We start from the raw sequence: 19,738 nt of genomic DNA, 5'->3' as shown, positions 1-19,738 counted from the left end.
TCAGAGTTTATAGATTTCAACCATTTTAATAAAACCCGAGGGGAGAAACTTACTAGGCCGCATATTTTGTACTCCCTTCGTTTCTAGATAAAAGTTTTTTTTAAATATTTCAATATGGACTACATACGGATATATATAGACGTATTTTAGTATGTAGATTTACTCATTTTGCTTCATATGTTGTTTATATTGAATCTCTAAGAAGACTTGTATTTAGGAACGGAGGTAGTAGTACTAATTTATCCATGCAACTATGCCACCTCAGCAAAGCATGCATATAGGTCATAAGTTTAGCTGACTTGTCGTCTTTGTTACTTATTATATAGATTAGGTTAAGCTTGAAAATCTCTGAAGATGTATTTTTACTTAACTGCAGAAAATTGACAGAATAGAAATACTTCTGCACAACTGTTATTTCATCAAACAACATGCTAGAACAATTGTACACGTGTGATATAAGCTTTTCCTACTGCTAGCATGACTTGAAAGCAGGTGTTGATTAGTCTCTCTGTCTGATCTGAATGAGGTAACCATCAGGAAATTCCAGCCCTGGACACCGGACTATCTTACCTCCACCTAGTTGTATCCACCTGAAATACGTTGGAGCAAATGATGACAAAGAAATGGAGGATATGAACAGTTACAAAATTGGGCTCCAAGTGGGTTCATTAGAAAACAATGGAGGCACCTATATTTGGTGACAAGAAAGTGAAGGAAAATGGCCATTTGTAGCTTGCTGAAGTCTGCTCCAACACAGGACCGGAGACCTCCTCCGAAAGCCATGAAGTGTCTTGACCCACGGTTTGCCTCTAGTTTATCCTGTGTGCATGTGGCGCCCTAGTTAAGTAAATTACCACAGTTGTCCTAGATAAAGTGTACTATGTCCATACATGCATGGGGTTGAGCTGTTTGATCTTGCATGAGTTGGGCATTGAGGTCCAGTACAAACCTTGAACCTTGAAGGATTGAAGGTGAGCGGGTCAGGGTAGATATCTGGATTCAGGTGCACCGCGAGAGGGCAGACCATCACTCCCCATCCAGCTGGAATTGTGTATCCTGTCGCCAAATAATTGTCATTTGAGAGGTGCTGTACTAGGTACTATTCTCTTTTATTTTCGCAGGATGCATGATTTAGATCGTGACATCGGGACACAATGTTTTGGTTTTTTGTATGCATGGTTACCTCTGAACTGTACATCTTTCAGTGTCTTTCTGAAGATGCCAGGCGCAATGTTGGCCAGTCGGACCGTCTCGTTTATCACCTGTGAAACGTGATGCATGCGCATCTGATTATCGATCGCAGCATAAACGTACTATTATTATTAGTACGGCTAATGGTATGTGTGTCATGGATTATGACCTGGGATGTGAATGTCATGGATTTGTACTCTTTCCATGTAACTCTGTCTCCATCAGACTCGCCGCCTGCCTCACGCTGGTTCAGAATCGTTTCATGCTCCACCTATGCACCCAAGCCAAGTCACAAAGATTTAGAAGCTGCTATGCTCTGCATGCACGTGAAGATCATCCAGGACGTAGGTACGCGGGCAGGCAATACTCACCATGAGCTCCTCGAGGACGCGAGGGTTGTCGGTGAGGAGCTTGACGGCCAGGGTGATGGCCAGCGACGTGGTGTGGAAGCTGGCGAAGAGGAGCACAAACAGGAGGTCCAGCGCCATTCCCTCCGTCAGCACCGGCTTCTCCTTGGTGATCTCCTGCACGACGTAGTCCAGGAAGTCGCCGTGGCACCGTGCTTCCCCTCCTCCGGCCGCCTCAGCCGATCTCGTCCTCTCCTCCAGAACCTGCTGCAGCACCTCCATTGCACTCATCCGTCCCTGAAAGTGACTCGGAACAAATTAATGAACATGTTGCATGCATGGCTGAACAGGCCGACTTCGTGATACGCACCTGCATGCATGCGTAGTAAGCTGTTCCTGGCAAGTAGAGCGGGAAGGAGATGAGCCCTCGAACGAAGTCGAAGAAGCTCTTCCGTAGAACCTTGGACCTCGACGGCTCCAGGCCTAGCAGCTTGCTCGCGGAAAGTTCAAACACCATCTGCACTCAAATTACACCGTAAGGTAGCAACACAACCTGAATACCATGTATAATACTCCCTTCGTTCGGAATTACTTGTCACGGAAATGGATGTATCTAGACGTATTTTAGTTCTACGTACATCCATTTCTGAGACAAGTAATTCCGAAGGGAGGGAGTACTAGTCTAGAACGTTAGAACGTTTGAAGAACAGGCTTACGGTGGAGACGGCTTCTTTGAGCTCGACGGCCGGCAGGGTGGACCAGGTGCAGAGCGAGCTGCAGACGGCGCGCTGGACGTCGCGGAGGATGGACTCCTTGAGGCTCTCCGGGCCGAAGTACCTGAGCACCACGTTCTTGAGGTACTTGAACATGGTACGATTCTGCTCCCCGACGTTGTCGCGGCCGAGGATCTCCACGAACGAGTCCGGGTACCAGCTCTGGAACAGTTCCCCCTCCTGCTGGAACACCATGTGGTTTAGCTCCTCGTCCGCCGACACCACCACCGGGTGCCCCACCACGCTCGTCTTGAAGATCGGGCCGTACCTTATACACATCTCGCACACAAATGGTCACCAAAGCCTATATGACAAACTGGCCCATGTAATCCGCTTGGGCCTCGCCACTCGTCAGGGATGAAAAAAGGATGCGTACCTCGTGAGCCTGTCTCGGATGAAGCGAGGGATGTCGAAGGAGGCGTCGGGGGAGAAGAACTGGAACGTCTCGCCGACGAGCGGGAGTCCCATGGACCCCGGCGGGAGCCGGCCGTTGCACCGAGGGTTCCTCCACCGGTGCACGCTTAGCAGCAGCAGCAGCAGCGCCACCGCCGCAAGGGCCGAGAGCCCCGCCACGGGTTCCATCTCTACCTAGGTTGAAAACGCGCGTGTAAACGACGAACTAAATACAGTGCATGGCCGCCAAGGCGTCCATCTCTACATGTCTCGTGTGATCGATCGAAAGCCAGCCAACCCCGCATCGGCTAACGGATAACACTAGCTAGGTTAGCGAGCACGGTCAATCCGTATGTAAAGAGCAGCGGACGCGATTTTGGGCGTGGTTTGGGTGAGCCATCATCAAACGTAAAGGTTGTGAGGACTGAGAACAGTGGTTGCTTGACTCGTTGGGGTTGGTGTGGCAACTGGCAATGCTGGATGGGCGACGCTAGGCTCCGGCGCACCGGCCCAACGGTTGGGCCGGTCCAGCCCTGGCCGCCCGATGCAGCGATTAATGACCGTCAGATCTGTCCCTCGCTTTATCCTCCTCACGAGTCATTTTTCCAAAGAAAAAAAATTGCAACGGCCCGAGCGCCGCCGACACCACGCCATATCCCCGCGAGAAAACGGCCGAGCTTGAAGCACCACCGCGGCGTTCCTCGTCGCCGGTGGGCGCCCTCGCCGGCCGGCCGCACTTGCCCGAGATCCGCGCTCGCCATGGATGCAGCTTCGCCGCCCGTGCTCCTCAGAGATCTGCGCTCACCATGGATGCAGCTCCACCGCCCGCGCTTGCCATGGATGCAGCTTCGCCGCCCACGCTCACCATGGATGGATCCCGCCCTCGCCACCCGCGCACGCCATGGATGCAGCTCCGCCTCGCTGGTGATTGACTGTTTCCAGCAAATAGAATTGCCCGTTGTAGCATTTTTCGTTGTTTGTCGTAGCAAAATGGAGACACGGTTGCAGCAAAAAGGAAACGTCGTTGTTTTCGCTGGTTGTAGCTCGCCGTTGCAGGTAGCAACATTTGCATAATGAACGGATGTAACAAAACCCATTGCCGGGTGTAGCAAATACCTACGACGGTTGCAACAAAAAGTCGTCGTCGCCGTCGCGGGTCGCAGCTCGGCCGTGCTGGATGTAGCAAAACATTATGCGGTTGTAGCAAAAAGAGATGCTAGTTGTAGCAAAACCATAACGCCGGTTGTGTGTTGTAGCAAAACGTGACCCTAGCTGTAGCAAAATGCTATGCCGGTTGAAGCATGTAGCAAAACTGCAACATTTTGTCATCTTCTTCCACCTCCAGCCGTCGCTGGTTGAAACTTTTTCAAACTACAATTGAAGCTTTCATATGGATGATTGTAGCTTTTTTCTGTGCGCGGTATCCGGTTGAAGCTTAATATACCGCGGGTTGAAGCTTTTGAATCAAACGGTTGTCGCTTTTTGCATCGTCGATTGCAGCATTGGGTGGAGGAGCAAAAAAAATGCTTTCAGGTTCATTTGAGGAGAAGGTGGTTGCAGCGGTGGGGGAGGAGGTCGCTGCGCCGTGGCTGTAGCATCTCCGGCGGACGGTTCCGGCACAAGGAACTGTGAGCAGCAGTTCGCGGACGGTGTATCCATGGCGAGTTCCAACTCTGTCTCGCCGGGGCGGAAGGAACCTGCAGCCAGGGGCAGCGGAGGGAGTTGCAATGAGCTGAGGTTGGAGGTAGGGATCTGCGCGGGATTGGAGCTAGCCACCGGCGGGATCTGAAGGAGAAAGACGAGGGGCTGGCCGCCAGCATGCGTGGGTGCAGCTGAGAGAGAGAAGGGGATCTGGAGGAGGAAAAAGATAAGGTGGGGCAGGAGGTGAGGAGAGACGTACGATGGGCCTGGATCGCTTGGCTCGCGCGTGACTGGCCCGAGCGTTCCGTCGGCGCTCCGGCTCTAAACGTTTAATTGGATCGGTGGTCTCTCTGAATTACGATGTTGTACTCTTTTTTAGTGGGCCGTTCATTCATGCGTCGCTCGCTTTGGGCAGCCATGGGCTGGCAAATATTGCAGTTATTGTTCGCCTACATTTTTCTTTTTATTATAAATCTTAAAATAATAATTAGAGTTTTATAATATTGATTTTAATGATAAGAAAAGTGCCCATGAGCTGCAAAACTAATGTTTCACCTATTTTGCACATGTTTCAAGAAAAACATTTATGTATACTTAAAAATGTATTGTTTTTACAAAAGATATAAAGTAGTTTAATGATAAGAAAAAAATCTTCAAGTGCTGCAAAATAATGTTCACATGTATTAATATGAATGTCCATGTATATTGTAAACAATGGTCTTGTATGTGAGATGAAATGTCCATATATCTTAAAGAGAAATTCATGTTTAAAATATAGTCCACGTGTTATAAAAGCAGTGTTCGAGTATCCTATAAAATTATTCATGTGCTTACCTTAAAAGGTAAAAATGATTGGACATCGGCAAAAACAAACACAAATAAGGTCAAACAATACAAATTTATTTTGAATAGAAAAATAAAAAATAATTTAAAATTGACAAAATAAACACAACAAATGTAAAACAGGAAAGTAAAAGAGAAAGAAGAAAAGAAAAGGAAATAAATTGGAAAAGATAAGACATCTCTCCTGTTAAAGGGGATGGCAGGTTTGTCTCACCTCCGCCCCCAGTTTTTTCCTCCCACACCCCTCCCCCCTTTGATTTGCTGCTGATTTTTTTGGTAATCCTAACCGATGCCACACAAAATATAAACCTACATAAATAAAATAAATTGAAATAATCTAAAGTAAATCAATAATTTCCCAAAACCATGTCCTTCAATAATTAAATAGATTAAAACAAATTTTACCAAAATCAAAATTTGTCTTGCCTTCCTCTACCCATGCCCAAATCAAATCAAATATTTACCAAAACCTCAACTAAATCAAAACTTTACTTGCCTTCCCATACTGAAATAAAATTAAATATATAATATAGTGGGTGTAAGGAATATGTCGGATAAGATTGACGTTGAACCATTAGAATATCTGAATTTGCATGCCCCATTGCAACGCACGGATAATTAGATAGTCTCTACTATTAAATGAGAGTAGGTAGGTTCGCCTCACCTCCCACCATTCCTTTATGGTTGATTTCTCTCCCTTCCACTAAAGACTAAACCGATTTCCTCAACCCTTCCGGTTGGTTTTTCCATGTCAACTACCTTGGTTCATCCCCTCCACGCCTTCTGGTTTGGAATAATCTAAACCAAATCGGGATTTCCTTTCATTCTCCTACTGAAAATCATGTTCTACATTAACTCGATCAAATCTTGCTAAAATCAAGGTTTGTATTAACTCAATCAAATCTTAATAATTAATCAAAAATAGTGTTGCCTTCCCCTACCCCTACCCAAATCATATCGAATCTTATCGTAAATTCAACTATATCTAAAACTTTTATTGAATTCCCCTACAAATTGTCAAATCAAATCTTACCAATATCTAGAACATGGCAGGCGTGAGACATAGAGTATAGGACACAATTGTTGTTGAACTACTAGAATATGCATGCCTCTGTTGCAACGCGTGGGCAATTAACTAGTAATAAATAATAGGGCAGGCCCATGTGAATGATTACCGTAAGCGACGTCTCTTTAACTGGTACGTACCATGTGTTGCCATGGCAAATCCTATTATGTGCCATGAGCAAAGAATATGAGCCATTTTCGGATGAAGCGTGTGTATGGGCCTCATGTTATAGATTTCGGGTTTGTTTTCTTTCTTTTTCCGTTTTCCTTTGTTGTTTCACTTTTTTTAGTTTTCTTTTCATTTTCCACTTTTTAGCTTTGTTTATGTTTTTTTTATATTTCATGTTGTGCTTTCTTATATTTTCGTTCTTTTTTGGGCAAATATATGAATTGTTTTCAAAAGGACAAGAGCATATATTTAGTCGTGCATGAATAACTCTTCTCAAATATGTGATGTTTTTATTTAATATATACAGTTTTAAAATATGGGCATTTTTATAGCTTTTTCCAATGTGATATCAAACCCGAAAAGTTCCTATTTATTACTACATTTCAAACGTGTGGACACTTATATCCTGAGTACATGAATATTTTTCGTTTTCTGCAATATATATTTTCCTTCTTAAAACTAATTTAAGCAATGTTTCTATAATCTATTAAATAAAATATTTTTCTTAGCTATTTAGAATATACTTTCCGAGATAAAAATGTATGAAGTAATGGATTGTCGCACTGGTAGTAGTAGGCCCACGTAGCAATGCTTGATCTTGCTGGGGTTGGGGGCGGTGATCACCTGAGGCCTGGAGTTGGACTGTTTGCTTGCATGTCCGTTAGTTATTATTGAGCAATGACATTCACCACGTTTTAGGAACGTTGATTTGAAAACTTGAGGATATCCTCTGACCCTTCTTTATTCAACAAAATAAATTATTTTGTTGAACAAAGAAGGGTCGGAGGGTATCCTATAGGTTCCTAATTTGCATCCCTACCACATTTCCTGGTTTGTGCATGTTCTCCCGTACTCTGCTCGACACAATGCACAATGGGAAAACATCACACGGCTGGTGACGATCAACGCATCGTCTGGCGCCCTATGATGTCGCGGCTATCATGGCTGGTAATTCCTACCGGCGGTATTTTTTTTGCGGGATTACCGGTGGTATTGACTCGACTCTTGCCTGTCCGTCCAGGTGCGGCTCGTTCATCCCATCATTTCCCTGATAGAGATGTTACAAAGCATGTAGTCCGTGTTTCAAAGTAAATAAATTAAAAGTTTCAAAAAATGTAAAAAAAATAAGAATGCACATGCATGTTATTCAAGTATGTATAAGGTTTCATCAACTAATTTGATTATTTGCATGCTACACACACAAAAAAGATAAATGTCTGACCCAAATACAATAAAGCAAAAGCCCATTTTAATCTATGCATTTGTCTTTTTTGTGTACTACAAATATATGCGTGTGTGTGTGTTTTTTTTCCAGGTTTTCTTTGAGGTGCAGAACTAGTATTTGCGCTGAATAAAAAAAAGAGCTCCATTGAGCTCGACCGCTGCATGCTCTTTTGGCCATTTCCCCCCGTTGCTAGTCGCATCGACAGGACACCCCACCGTGAAAGTGCTTTGCTCCTCCTACTCCCACCCGAGCTTCCTTTTGGCGCCAGACAGTGGGCACCAGCCGTAGCAGAGAATTTTCCTCTTTCATGCCTTGGCACGTGAATTCCGGAGCGGCTTGAGATCCAAATCGTGCCGGGCTTCTCGGATCAGACCAAAGCACGGAACCTCCCGCCTCCTCCAACCAGCCGGGGATGTCCCTGCAGGCACGCTTTCCGGCTGTCCTAGCAGCCTCTGCCTGGTCAGATAGCAGCACCGTGTAGCTGGGAGCAGTACCAAGGTTGTTGCATGCAAAGCTCAATTCCTTCTCGTTCCGTTTCGTACGGCTGTTTGGAACAGCCGGGTGAACGAGCTCCATAATGCAGTACTCCACTAACCATCAGTGTACGTCGCGGTCTGGCAGGACTAATAATTGTGCACCCATAACCCATTGTTATTTCTCATGTCAAGTCAGTGACAGAGATTCTTAACCACTCCACCACTGGCATCCTATGTGGATCTTAGAGTGCCATTGGCTGATTGGCTCATGGCCCCATTGCTCAACCACTGACCAGCCGACTATCTGCATGCAGATCTCGGAGAGGCGCAGGCTCTATGCGCAGTGTTAGGTGAGCGTGACACTGGCTATAGTAGCTTGTAAGCTGAGAATCTTCAGATGAGGGGCCTCCGGTTGTGTCCAAAAGTCTATAATAATTCAATTCAATGCAATGCATGCCGCCCGAGAATTCGCCACTTGATCAGTGTTTGTTCGTTTGCTCCTGCTGTCAGGGACCAGCCCGTTCCGTGGCCGTTTCTTTGCTTTCTTCGTATGCTAGCTAGCTAGTGGAGGTGGACTCGTCAATTCGTCATTGTTTTTTGCAAGATCCACCTTTCTGATGTCCTAAAGTTTAGTGCTGGTAATATTTTCTGGAGTAGGCACGTGAATATTTTAGTTTCTTTTTCTTTCTCACCGCTGAGTAGCATGTCCTATGCGATTCTTTTACTGTACTAGGACAATGCCCGTGCGTTGCTACGGGAAAGCATAATTTTACGACATAACTTATTGTGTGATTGTGTTTTTTTTGTCAAGAGGTTGGCAACTATGAAACAAAAATTCTCTCTCTCTCGACCTGATGCTCCATCATCATCCATGAGTTTTGTTCTAGTTTAGACAAGTCCCTGAAAAAGTCCACGTTGCCTCATGTCGCATATTATCACATCCAATAGTGCCCAGTTCGGCATTCTAATTCATAATTCGAGTTCAATATGATTCAACAGAAGCTAATTAAAAGAAAATGTCATGTTCGAACCATATGAACTACAAAATACAATTTAGATACAAAATATAGAAACAAATTAATATTGATCTACAAGTTGACATATCTTCCCTGCACGAGGGAATCCCCACCGCGCGATAATGAAGTCAATTTTACAGCCATAAGCGCCCCTTCTAATAAATGTGAATGGAAGAGAAAATGGTTGATTATTTCTTACCTATGTTGCTACGGATGACAAATCTAGCAGATGAATCAAACAATGATCAAGTGAAATGGATAAAGTTAATGAATCCTTTAAGAGTGAAAAATATGATATGACCTTTGATATTTGCCTTTCAAGGTTGGTGTAGGTATGGCACACATTGTGCAGGAGCACCACGAGGGTGGTGTGCTCGATCGGCAAGTGCGTCAAGAGCTCACTGTTGTAAAGCTTGAGCATGGCTGTGGAAATCTTCAGTAGGAAATGATCAAAGTTTAAGATCGCGGGCAAAAGCATTTCACGGCTGACTCCTCCAAACGCTACGGCCCGCTATAGCGGGCGATCGCGGCCACTATGCCATTTAGCGGCAACAGTACAAGTGCATGTTTGTCTAGAAAAATAGAGTATTTCAACAGAAAAACAGAGTAATTTCAGTATAAATTCGAAGAGTAATTTCAGCAGATAAACAGAGTAATTTCAGTATGCCCCGTGATTGCCTGATTAGCGCCAGATCGCGTTTTTTAAGGCATAGTGTCGCGGGAAGCCTACCAGCCAGCGATTGCGCCGCGATCGCGGAAATGATATCAACAGTATGATCTATCTGCAACAGCCATAACAGTACCTATGATTGTGGTTAGATCTTCAATTTCGTGCCATAGTTACTGATAGTGAGCCATCCTTTCTAACCCGCAGAAGTACCACCTGAAGCCGATTGCATAAAATCCAAGATTGGGTGTTGTAAAGTACAACTTTGTCGTTGGCAGAAGCAAAGCCACATGTTAGTATACATGTATTCTTCAGATTCAGATTTCACAAATACTATCAATCTTTTGAGATTTGATCATGCAAATAGTATCCAGATGCGTACTAAAACTAAAAAAGATCCTGAAATCATCTGACAAAAATCCCCAAGCATTACATCTTTTCAGCATCCACAATTCAAGATCGACTAAACAAACTCTTCTAAAGGATAAGAATTCTATAAAACCAAAACATCATATTTCTCATAGATCTGAAAGAAGAAGAAAAAGAAAAGACCAACAAGTGCAGATAGGAACGAGAGAATAAGCTCACCTGGACATGATGCCATTGAGCGTATAGTTGCTCATCTCTTGCTCGACCACCTCCTTTCTTATTATTGTGGTGTGGCGCTCCAGCTTCACCGTACTGGTCCTGCTGCGTGAGCCATCCGCGATCCAGCACCGCCCCGCCGCCACTGCACGTGCTCCATCGACACCTTATTCTTCTCATCATGTAGTCTCTTCGTCGCTTGCCATGCAAAATTAGCATCGCGTTCTCCTCGAGCAGCACGCTCAATGGTGGCTTTTTTTTCGCATACCCATGATCTATGTCGCCGCCGCCATGTGATCTTCGACGACGTTGACGCAGCTCTCGTGGTCCTCATGGTGCACCGAGCGCGCACGAGGCGACTCGCCAGCACGTCCATGGCCTTATTTGTGCGGTAGTCCTGCAAGGCGGCCACGTATGGGTCGAGTCCTGCGGGTCGGCGTTTGGAGAGATGTGGCGGAGGGCGCCGCGCTTGGTGAGGTTGAGCTGCGCATGAGGCTGAGTAATCGAGTGTTGTAAGGGCTGAGGCATTCAACTTTTTGCGAGATTAAAGGGGCGAGGGGATTCCGATCAGATCATGTGAAATGCAAAATCGGGAGGGTTGAGTGGATTGCGAGATTAAAGGGTTGAGAGGATCGCGAGATTAAAGGGGCGAGAGGATTGCGAGATCAAATTTTCGTCTTGGGAGGAAAGTGATCGGTATTTGCTGGGTTTTTTATCGTCATTTATTAGCTTGCCAAATCATGTGAAATAGAAAATCGGGAGGGTGGAGCGTACGTAAGGAGGGGTGGAAGAAAAGGTTGGACGAAAGATTTGACGTAAGAGGGGAGAGGGAACCTTAGGTTTTTTTTAGGTAGTAGAGAAGAGATAGTAGTATGTTCCTTTTTTTAAGACGAAGAAAAAGGTGCCACTAATTAAGTTGTTATTTCGCTAGAAAACTTGCAGCAAAACAAAACGTGTCTCTGACCTCTGTAGAGGACAGAACAGTATGGCGTGACAAGGACAGATTTTTGTTATATATCTGCCACGAAATCCGCTCACTTGGCTGACAGTTTTCTGGCAGATTTTTGGCAAATTTTGCCTGGTCTGTCTTCCTCATCCTCATGCTTCAGCACCGACCCTGACGTCTGCGCAAAAAATCGGGGAGACGCTGACCCAGAAAATGATATATAACCTCCTTATTTCACTTACAAGTTTCGGCAATTTTCCCTCTGAAAAACAGGTTTACGTTGTAAAAAAAAAGAAGCTGAAAGCTGAAGCTTGAGCTACGGTTGCATTCGGTGTGGTACACCAAACTTACAACCAGATGGAAGGTCAAAGGCATGGCCAAGTTCAGAGCGGCAGTCCCATGCGCATGGACGGAAACGCCGCGCATGCATTTAGCGCGGCGGCTGTTTCACGACGAATTACGTGCCGTTAGCAGTTAGGTTAGCCTGGTTTCACCATCACGGTCAAACTAATCTGAACCAAATTACTCCCGTCAAAAGAAAAGTTAAGAGCCAAATCACCGAAGAAGTACTCTTATCATTCTTGGGTCTGATTCAGTAAGGAAGACAGAACAGCCGAGGGGAACTTATACATGACCAACTCTTTGTACAGGAAGAAACACAACGAAATCTCTGTCTACCCCATTTGGCTGGCTGCCCTTCCCCATGTCAAAATCTTGGCAGTCTTGCCCTCTGTGAACAGGCTTGGGCATGTCTCCGCCATGTTTAACTATTTCAGCAAAAGAATTACCCAGACAAGATAAAACTTCAAAACCATAGGGCGAACACGGTGAGAGGAAGCCAGTTGTGATATTTGCCCAGTATCTGTCAATTTCTCATGCTTATTTCGGGGCGTTGCTATTGTTTCTCGTCCCCGAGTGTCCAGTATGTCTTCACAACAAGGAGGAGCTTCTCCCGGACGAGCGGACCATCTTCGTGGTCCACGATCTGGCTATTCCATCTCATCCCGTCCGCGACGCTCTTTATCTTAACTAGCAGGTCCACGTCGTCCCTGATGATCACCGTGCCCTCCGGCCTCAGGATTCTGTCCATTTCCAGCAGGATGGTGTCCATCTCGCACCTTGCAAACCACAAGCTCAAATTTATCAGATTGTAACCAGGTGAAAACAGCTTATACACTTTGAGTTAGCCAAGAACAAGAAAACCAATCACTGTCTAAATAGTACTGTGGCTTGTGTTTACCTGTCCTTGTACAGACTGAAAACTGAATCAGCATGAATGAGGTCGTAGGTCCGGGGATAGGTCGACATGCCCTCGCACCTGCAGTGATACAACAGAGAGATTACTCACCCCAACAAATGCATGCATGATCCTCATCACCGTCATAAGAGGAGCCATGTTTGCAGTGCGAGAACTCACCAGTCTTGGTAGTTTCCAATGAGGCCACGCTCATATATCACCCCAAGAGTCGTTGAATTTCCAATGGTTGGGACCATGTTCATCACCCACATAGGGTCACCCGCCAATGCCGCAGCGAAGCCGCCAAAGCGTGCATTCATATCCAGCAAGTTGCGGTACCGGTCCTTCTGCCCAAACTGGCTTATCACGGACTTGTAGTGCCCAACTCTCTTCTTCCATAACCTGGTGTCTTCGTTAAACATTTCGGCAGTGACCCCCTCAATACTGCCACTAGCAATCCTGGGTGGCATGGCGGTGAGCCTCTGCGGCCACTTCTTCAGCTCACCGCCGGCGACCTCCTTGATGTCACTAACCTCCGGGAGCGGAGTTATACAAGCCTCCATCTTCTCGTACCTACAGTCATGAATCATGGCCGTGAGTTGGACTTCAGAATGGATAATGTGGCAGTGTAAGTAACCAAGTAATCACTTTACCAGGCAGCGTCTGGGTTTTTATTGGAGCAGAACGGCGGGGACTTGATGATTCTGCGGGAGGCCTTGCAGTGGATGTGGTTGGTAGGCTTTTGCCAGATCGCAATGTCGCCAACCTCCTTGATCTTCTTCCAGCACAGGCTCTTAGCGACAGACTCGATGGCTCGCTGCTCTGCGTTGAGGTCCTCCCTGGTCCTCTGCCACCCCTTCCAGTGCTTCTTCCAGTTGATCGGTGGCCCGGACAGGATCCAGTAGCCCCCGGGACGTAGAATGCGATCCACCTCGATCAAGTACAGCCCATCTGCGTGTCCATGTGCACAATTTAATCCGACCGAAAGTTATTCGATGGATGATGGTTTGAGGTGCAATCAGAATGGTACATACCGTAGAGCTGCCAGGGGATGAGGCAGCGGGAGCAATGCGCCATGTCGAAGGCGCGCGCAGGATAGGTGAGCCTGTTGGAGGCGAGGACGCCGATCATCGCCGGCACCCCGCGTTCCAGCGCGAACTGCACCTGCGCCTCGTGCGAGTCCCGCGGAGCGAACGACATGGCCAGGATGTTGCGTGACAACAGATACGCTCCCCAGCTCGCCACCTGCATGCAGAGAGCAGCGCAATGCACCACATTCAGTATCTGAAAACCAAATTCCTATGCCTGAATGGTGCAATCAGCTTATCGGAAAATGACCAGGTCAAAATAGCAACAATTGTTGATGTTCTTCAGAGTACGCAGAGCTGCTACTATGATTTGCAGTGGAACTGTGACAGGGCGATCCAATTCAACATCACTGCACACAGCAGATACGCTACTGGATTCTGAGAATCTGATCCGGCAAAGAACAAACGCAAATGACAGGCTCGGCGTGCAGATTTCTAACTGCTGTGCACGTGGGATACTTTATAAGCAGTGTGCTACAGTTCACTACAACTGGCCACGTTACAGAATGTGAAAAGTCCAGTGCTCCTTCCCGGGCCAGACCCGTTTGCGCACAAGGCCCAGACCACGATCATGCTGTCTGGAAACTTCAGACACCCGCAAAGCAAATCCCATTCCGAATTCTCATAATTCTAAAAAAAAGCAAATCCCATTCCGGCATTCCCGAGATCCCCGTCCCCTGTTCCTAAACCTCAATTAACCCCTCACCCAGATTTTTATCATAAGATGCTTCCTTTCGGCATGCGATTATCGTGAGATCAAAGGGCAGGCGATTGGGAACGGAACAGTTAGTTTAATTTAATTACCCCGCAGCCGGTGTCGAGGGCGGTGCGGATGGATCCGTCGTGGAGGGGGATGAGCCTGCCGATGTCGTCGATGTAGGCGCCGGCGCCGTGGGGGAACATGGTGCCGCCGCCGGGGAAGCGGAACTTGTCGCCGTCGACGTGGATCCAGTTCTGCACCGCCTTCTCCACGGTGAGCTCCTTGTGCGGCACGTTGGCGAACCACGCGACGTCGCGGCTGGCGGGCCAGGGGAACGGGGTGCGGTACCCCCTGGGCGCCGGGACGAGGCACCGCAGCCGCTCCCCCTCCGCCGGGCAGTGCCGCTCCCGGTACACGAGCCGGTCGCGCGGGAACCGCAGCGACCGCTCCACGTCCTCGCACGGCGTGTACTCGGAGTGCTTGGCCGGGCACGCCTCGTATGCGCGCGGCGCAGGTGCGGCGTTCACCTCCGTGTCGTCCGCGGCGTGGTGCGCCGCGAAGTCGAGGGGGGCGCCGCCGACGCGGGCGACGGCGGCCGTGGTGGGGGAGACGCAGGCGACGGAGGCGGCGGCGGTGGTGGCGATGGAGACGGGGGAGGGGGACGCGCCGCCGCCGGCCGCGGGGGCGGCGGTGAACCCGCCGTGGTGCCAGACGCCGGCGAGGTAGGACGCGGAGCAGAGCAGCGCGACGGCCAGGAGCTGCGGCAGCGTGGGGCGCCGGGCGGCCGGCGAGAGGTGCAGCTTCGCGCCCACCGCCATGGCCGCCTCCCCTGCGCGCTCTGCTCTCCTCTGCCCTGCCTCCGCTGGACTGGACTGGCTGGGCGTTTCGCTTTCTGCACTGCGCCTCCCCGTGCTGCCTTAAAAGTTCTGGCCTCGGATTGGGGGCGTACGCGTAGGTGGAGGTGGAGGCGGAGGCCGAGGGGCCGTGGAAAGGGAGACGCGTAGGTGCGTTCGGTTTGGCAGGGGAGAGCGGCGGCTCGGGCTCGGGTTAAATTTAGCACGCGGAGGGATCGCGCTCCGAAATCCCCAGCTACAGCTTGCGCCCGGTCCTCGTTTGGTATTTGGCAACTGTACTTGGGCTGGCCTCCGGTCTGCCATTAAAGGCGTCACACGGTATTCGTAGGGTGTGTGACGAGCGTATCTGCGGTCCTCTGCTGCCGCCGCTTGCGGTTTTGGTAAGGAGTTAAACCACTGGAGTAAATGTTCCGCTCAGGCTCCGGTCCTTGCTTGTCAGGGAAAGCGAACAGAGCTGTGCGGCGGGGATGCAGTGGAGCGAGTAGTACAATTAGCTCTTGGGCCTAGGCCGAATCGGCACCGTGACGGCCGTTGCAGATTGCGTGCAGTGAGCAAAAGACGATTGGGTAACATGGGCGTCTATGGTTGCCGGCATGCAGCCCATACAGAGTACAACGGTATATAAATAATTTACTCCCTTTATTTTTATTTACTCCGCATATCAGCTTTAAACAAAGTCAAACTTTATAAATTTTAATAAAGTTTATAGAACAAACTATTAACATATGCAATAACAAATCAATACCATTAGATTCATTATTGAATATACTTTCACGTGATATAGATTTGTTATTGTAAATGTTCATATATTTTTCTATAAATTTGGTTAAACTTTATGAAGTTTGACTTCAGTCAAATCTAATATGCAGAGTAAATAAAAACAGAGAGAGTACCACGTGATTTGGGATTTACCTGCTCATATTAATTTGATTGTGTAAAATAAATGTTTATCAGATCTTGCTTGTGATTGTGTAAACAAATGTTTATCAAATCCTGCTTGTGATTGTGTAAACAAATGTTTATCAAATCCTGCCTGTGATTGTGTAAATAAATGTTTGTTTGTATTTTAGAGGCCAGGGGTTTTAATCTCCTTTTCTAAGAAAAATGTTTGGTAAACAAATTATGATGAAATTGATACAGAAGTTAAGTAAATTAAGGTGGTTGATTAGCGTACAGGAAAGGTGCGGAAAAAAGGTGAAGGGATGTGGTGGGAAGGGGCAGAATCAGTTGATGAATCAGAAAAGGCAACATTACTCTTTTTAAATTAAGTGGGAATATGCGCTGCATCGAATTTCTGGCCTCTATGATATTATTAGTCATGGGCCTGGCTAAGGAGAACGTCCAAATTGACCTTTTTTCTGAGCCAGGCTCGAGGGGCCACATCGTGCCACGAGGCTGCGTCGAGAGATGCGACTAAGGAGAACGTCCAAATTTACGTTTTTTCTGAGCCAGGCTCGAGGGGCCACAGCGTGCCACGAGGCTGCGTTAGGAGATGCGACGTATCAACCATAACTCCCCACTCCACTCCCCCACCTTCCAAACCCACATCCTCTCATCACCCCTTTTGTTATCCACAACTCCACTTCTACTTCTTGACCTTGCGTTGATTTTTCCCGTGAAGAGGAAAGGGTGATGGAACAAAGTAGAGATAAGTATTTTCCTCAGTTAAGAACCAATGTATCAATCCAGTAGGAGGCACAAGCAAGTCTCTAATCTATGCACCTGCACAAACTAATAAACACTTGCACACAACGCGAAAAAGGGGTTATCAATCCCTTCACGGTCACGAACAAGAGTGAGATCTAAAAGAGGAAGGTATAAAAGATAAATAAAGTGCAAACTAAAGTAAATATAAATAAATTACAGCAAGGTATTATTGGGTTTTTTTGTTTAATCTGAAAAATATATGATAGAAAATAGACCCGGGGCCATAGGTTTCACTAGAGGCTTCTCTCTTGAAAGAAAACGTACGGTGGGTAAACAAATTACTGTCGAGCAATTGATAGAAAAGCACATAATTATGACGATATCTAAGGCAATGATCATGAATATAAGCATCACGTCCGTGACAAGTAGACCGACTCCTGCCGGCATCTACTACTATTACTCCACACATCGACCGCTATTCAGCATGCATCTAGAGTATTAAGTTGATAAGAACGGAGTAACGCCTTAAGCAAGATGACATGATGTAGAGGGATAAACTCAAGAAATATGATGAAAACCCCACCTTTTATCCTTGATGGCAACAATACAATACATGCCTCGCTACCCCTACTATGTCACTGGGTGAGGACACCGCAAGATTGAACCCAAAACTAAGCACCTCTCCCATTGCAAGCAAAACCAATCTAGTTGGCCAAACCAAACCGATAATTCGAAGAGAAATACAAAGATATTTAATTATGCATAAAAGAGTTCATAGAAGACTCAAATAATATTCATCGATAATCTGATCATAAATCCACAATTCATCGGATCTCAACAAACACACCACAAAACAATATTACATCAGATAGAACTCCAAGAATATCGAGGAGAACATGGTATTGAAGATGAAAGAGAAAAGAGAGAGAAGAAGCCATCTAGCTAGTCCTGGCCATCTCAGGCCCGGCCCTAAAATCCAGGGCCTAGGCCCGATGGGCTTGCCCATGGGCCGGGCTTGGGCCTGAGTTTTGAGCCCACCAGCAGGGCCTGGACGGGCTTGGGCTTGGCATATTGGCATTTTAAGGAAGAGGCCCGGCCCACGGCCCTAAGCCCTAAGGGCTTTTCAGGGCTTTTTACCAGATGGGCCGGGCTTGGGCTTGAAAAGTAGGCCCGATGGGAGGGCCTGGGCCTCAGTTTTCTGCTGTGGGCTTTTTCAGGCCCGGCCCAAGCCCGGCCCGGCCCGGCCCATGGCCAGATATACATCTAGCTACTAGCTATGGACCCGTAGGTTTGTGGTAAACAACTCACGCTTCATCGAAAGGGCACCAAGGTTGATGTAGATGCCCTTCGTGATCGAATCCCCCTCCGGCAGAGTGCCGGAAAAGGCCCCAAGATTGGATCTCACGGGAACATAGGCTTGCGGCGGCGGAAAATTATTTTGGTGGACGCTTCTGGTGGTTTGGGAATATTTGGGAATTTGTAGTGCAAAGATTAGGGTTAGAGGACCTCCGAGGGGACCACAAGTCAGGAAGAACCCCCCTAGGGCGCGCCTTGAGGGCTTGTGGCCTCCTCAGGAAGCTTCTGGCCCCCTCTTCAAGTCCTCTGGATGTCTTTTGTCCAAGAAAAATCATCGCGAATGTTTTATTCCGTTTGGACTCCGTTTAGTATTCCTTTTCTATAAAACTCAAAAACAAGGAAAAAAACAAAAACTGGCACTGGGCTCTAGGTTAATAGGTTTATTCCGTTTGGACTCCGTTTAGTATTCCGAGGCCTCCAACATCGGCGCCTCCTCGCGTTTCTGGATCTCCTTCTCTTCAGAAGGCACCCCCCTCATTGACGCCAAGACGACCCTATGCGCCTCGATCCGCTGCTCGAGGGTAGTGTTCGAGGCCAGGAGTTCTCGTTCGCGCTCCTCAGCAGCCTCGCGGCGACGGTCGGCTGCCCTGGCCTCCTCCAGAGCCCGGGCGCAGGCCTCGCGTGAGGTCGCGAGGGATACCTCGGCCTTTCGCATTGGGGCGCTCATGTTGAAGGTGCTCGAGGTTGATGGCCACTTTCAACCGGTGCCACTCGTCCGCCAACCGAAGGTCCTCCGTCTCAAGGCGGGCGTCGACATCGACAAGCTCTTCTCCAAGCCGGCTCAGCGCGCCCATTGCCTCCCGGAAGAGCTCGTGGCGTACAACACCGCGCCCACGCGCGAGCTCCAGAGCATGGCCAAGTCCATCCTTCACGCCGGGGGTTATTGGGGAAGCTTGAGATGGCCTGCCCTCCCCTGGTGTGGGGCTGGAGGCTGGCGCCTTCCTCACCACCCTCCGGGTATCGGTGGGGGCGCCAGATAGCGTGTCCTCGCCACTCGAAGATGAAGCCAAGGCTGGGATCGCCCAACCACCGGTGACAACCAATGAGGGAGCCCTCGGCACGCCTTCTGCTCCCCAGGGCATGTCCCGAAGGAGTGACGACAGGAACGCAGGATCAAGGCCCCCTGTCGGCACGCCCGCCTCCAAGACAGGCCTTGCGCCCCGCGCGGCAGTCCGGCGAGGGGAGCCCGAGACCAGGGGCGAGCCGAGGATAGGTGGGGGCCGCTCCTCAGGAGATCTCGCCGTCGCAGATGAGGGGACCCTGAAGGAGCATTGTCAGGAGAGGATGCAACGCGCAGAGAATCACGAGGAAGAGGTACTTACTCGTCTATAGCTATATACTTCCTCTGCTTCAGCGGCCGGTAGGCGTCACCACCGCAGCAGGGAGACCCCTTTCTCTTGCGGAGCGCCTCGAAGTTCAGGCGCAGCTGGCCGAAGCCCAGGGCACGACCGTCGGCATCTGGGGCAGGCTGCGGAGCCCCTGGAGTGGCGGCTCGGGAGCCCTGGGCCGCGTCAGCTCC

General features: G+C 48.3%; 2 protein-coding genes across 2 annotated transcripts; both read right to left on the bottom strand.

The window, feature by feature from the left end:
- Positions 1 to 566: 566 nt before the first annotated feature.
- LOC109772892 (cytochrome P450 87A3) lies at positions 567 to 2,893 on the bottom strand. Its single transcript, XM_073509599.1, has 8 exons — positions 2,688 to 2,893; positions 2,255 to 2,579; positions 1,909 to 2,055; positions 1,563 to 1,835; positions 1,361 to 1,462; positions 1,184 to 1,286; positions 950 to 1,056; positions 567 to 590 (listed from the first exon to the last, which is right to left on the bottom strand). Exons 1-8 carry the CDS (start codon positions 2,891 to 2,893, stop codon positions 567 to 569), a joined length of 1,287 nt encoding a protein of 428 aa, XP_073365700.1.
- An 8,999-nt stretch (positions 2,894 to 11,892) lies between these two features.
- LOC109772891 (probable methyltransferase PMT15) lies at positions 11,893 to 15,504 on the bottom strand. Its single transcript, XM_020331593.4, has 6 exons — positions 14,467 to 15,504; positions 13,609 to 13,819; positions 13,228 to 13,525; positions 12,755 to 13,147; positions 12,578 to 12,655; positions 11,893 to 12,455 (listed from the first exon to the last, which is right to left on the bottom strand). Exons 1-6 carry the CDS (start codon positions 15,178 to 15,180, stop codon positions 12,233 to 12,235), a joined length of 1,917 nt encoding a protein of 638 aa, XP_020187182.1. The 5' UTR covers positions 15,181 to 15,504; the 3' UTR covers positions 11,893 to 12,232.
- Positions 15,505 to 19,738: the final 4,234 nt, after the last annotated feature.

This window comes from Aegilops tauschii, chromosome 2 (genome assembly GCF_002575655.3).
Source record: "Aegilops tauschii subsp. strangulata cultivar AL8/78 chromosome 2, Aet v6.0, whole genome shotgun sequence".
Classification (NCBI taxonomy): domain Eukaryota; kingdom Viridiplantae; phylum Streptophyta; class Magnoliopsida; order Poales; family Poaceae; genus Aegilops; species Aegilops tauschii.
The sequence above is the reverse complement of the archived record's forward strand: the minus strand, read 5'-3'. Positions and strand labels throughout refer to the sequence as shown.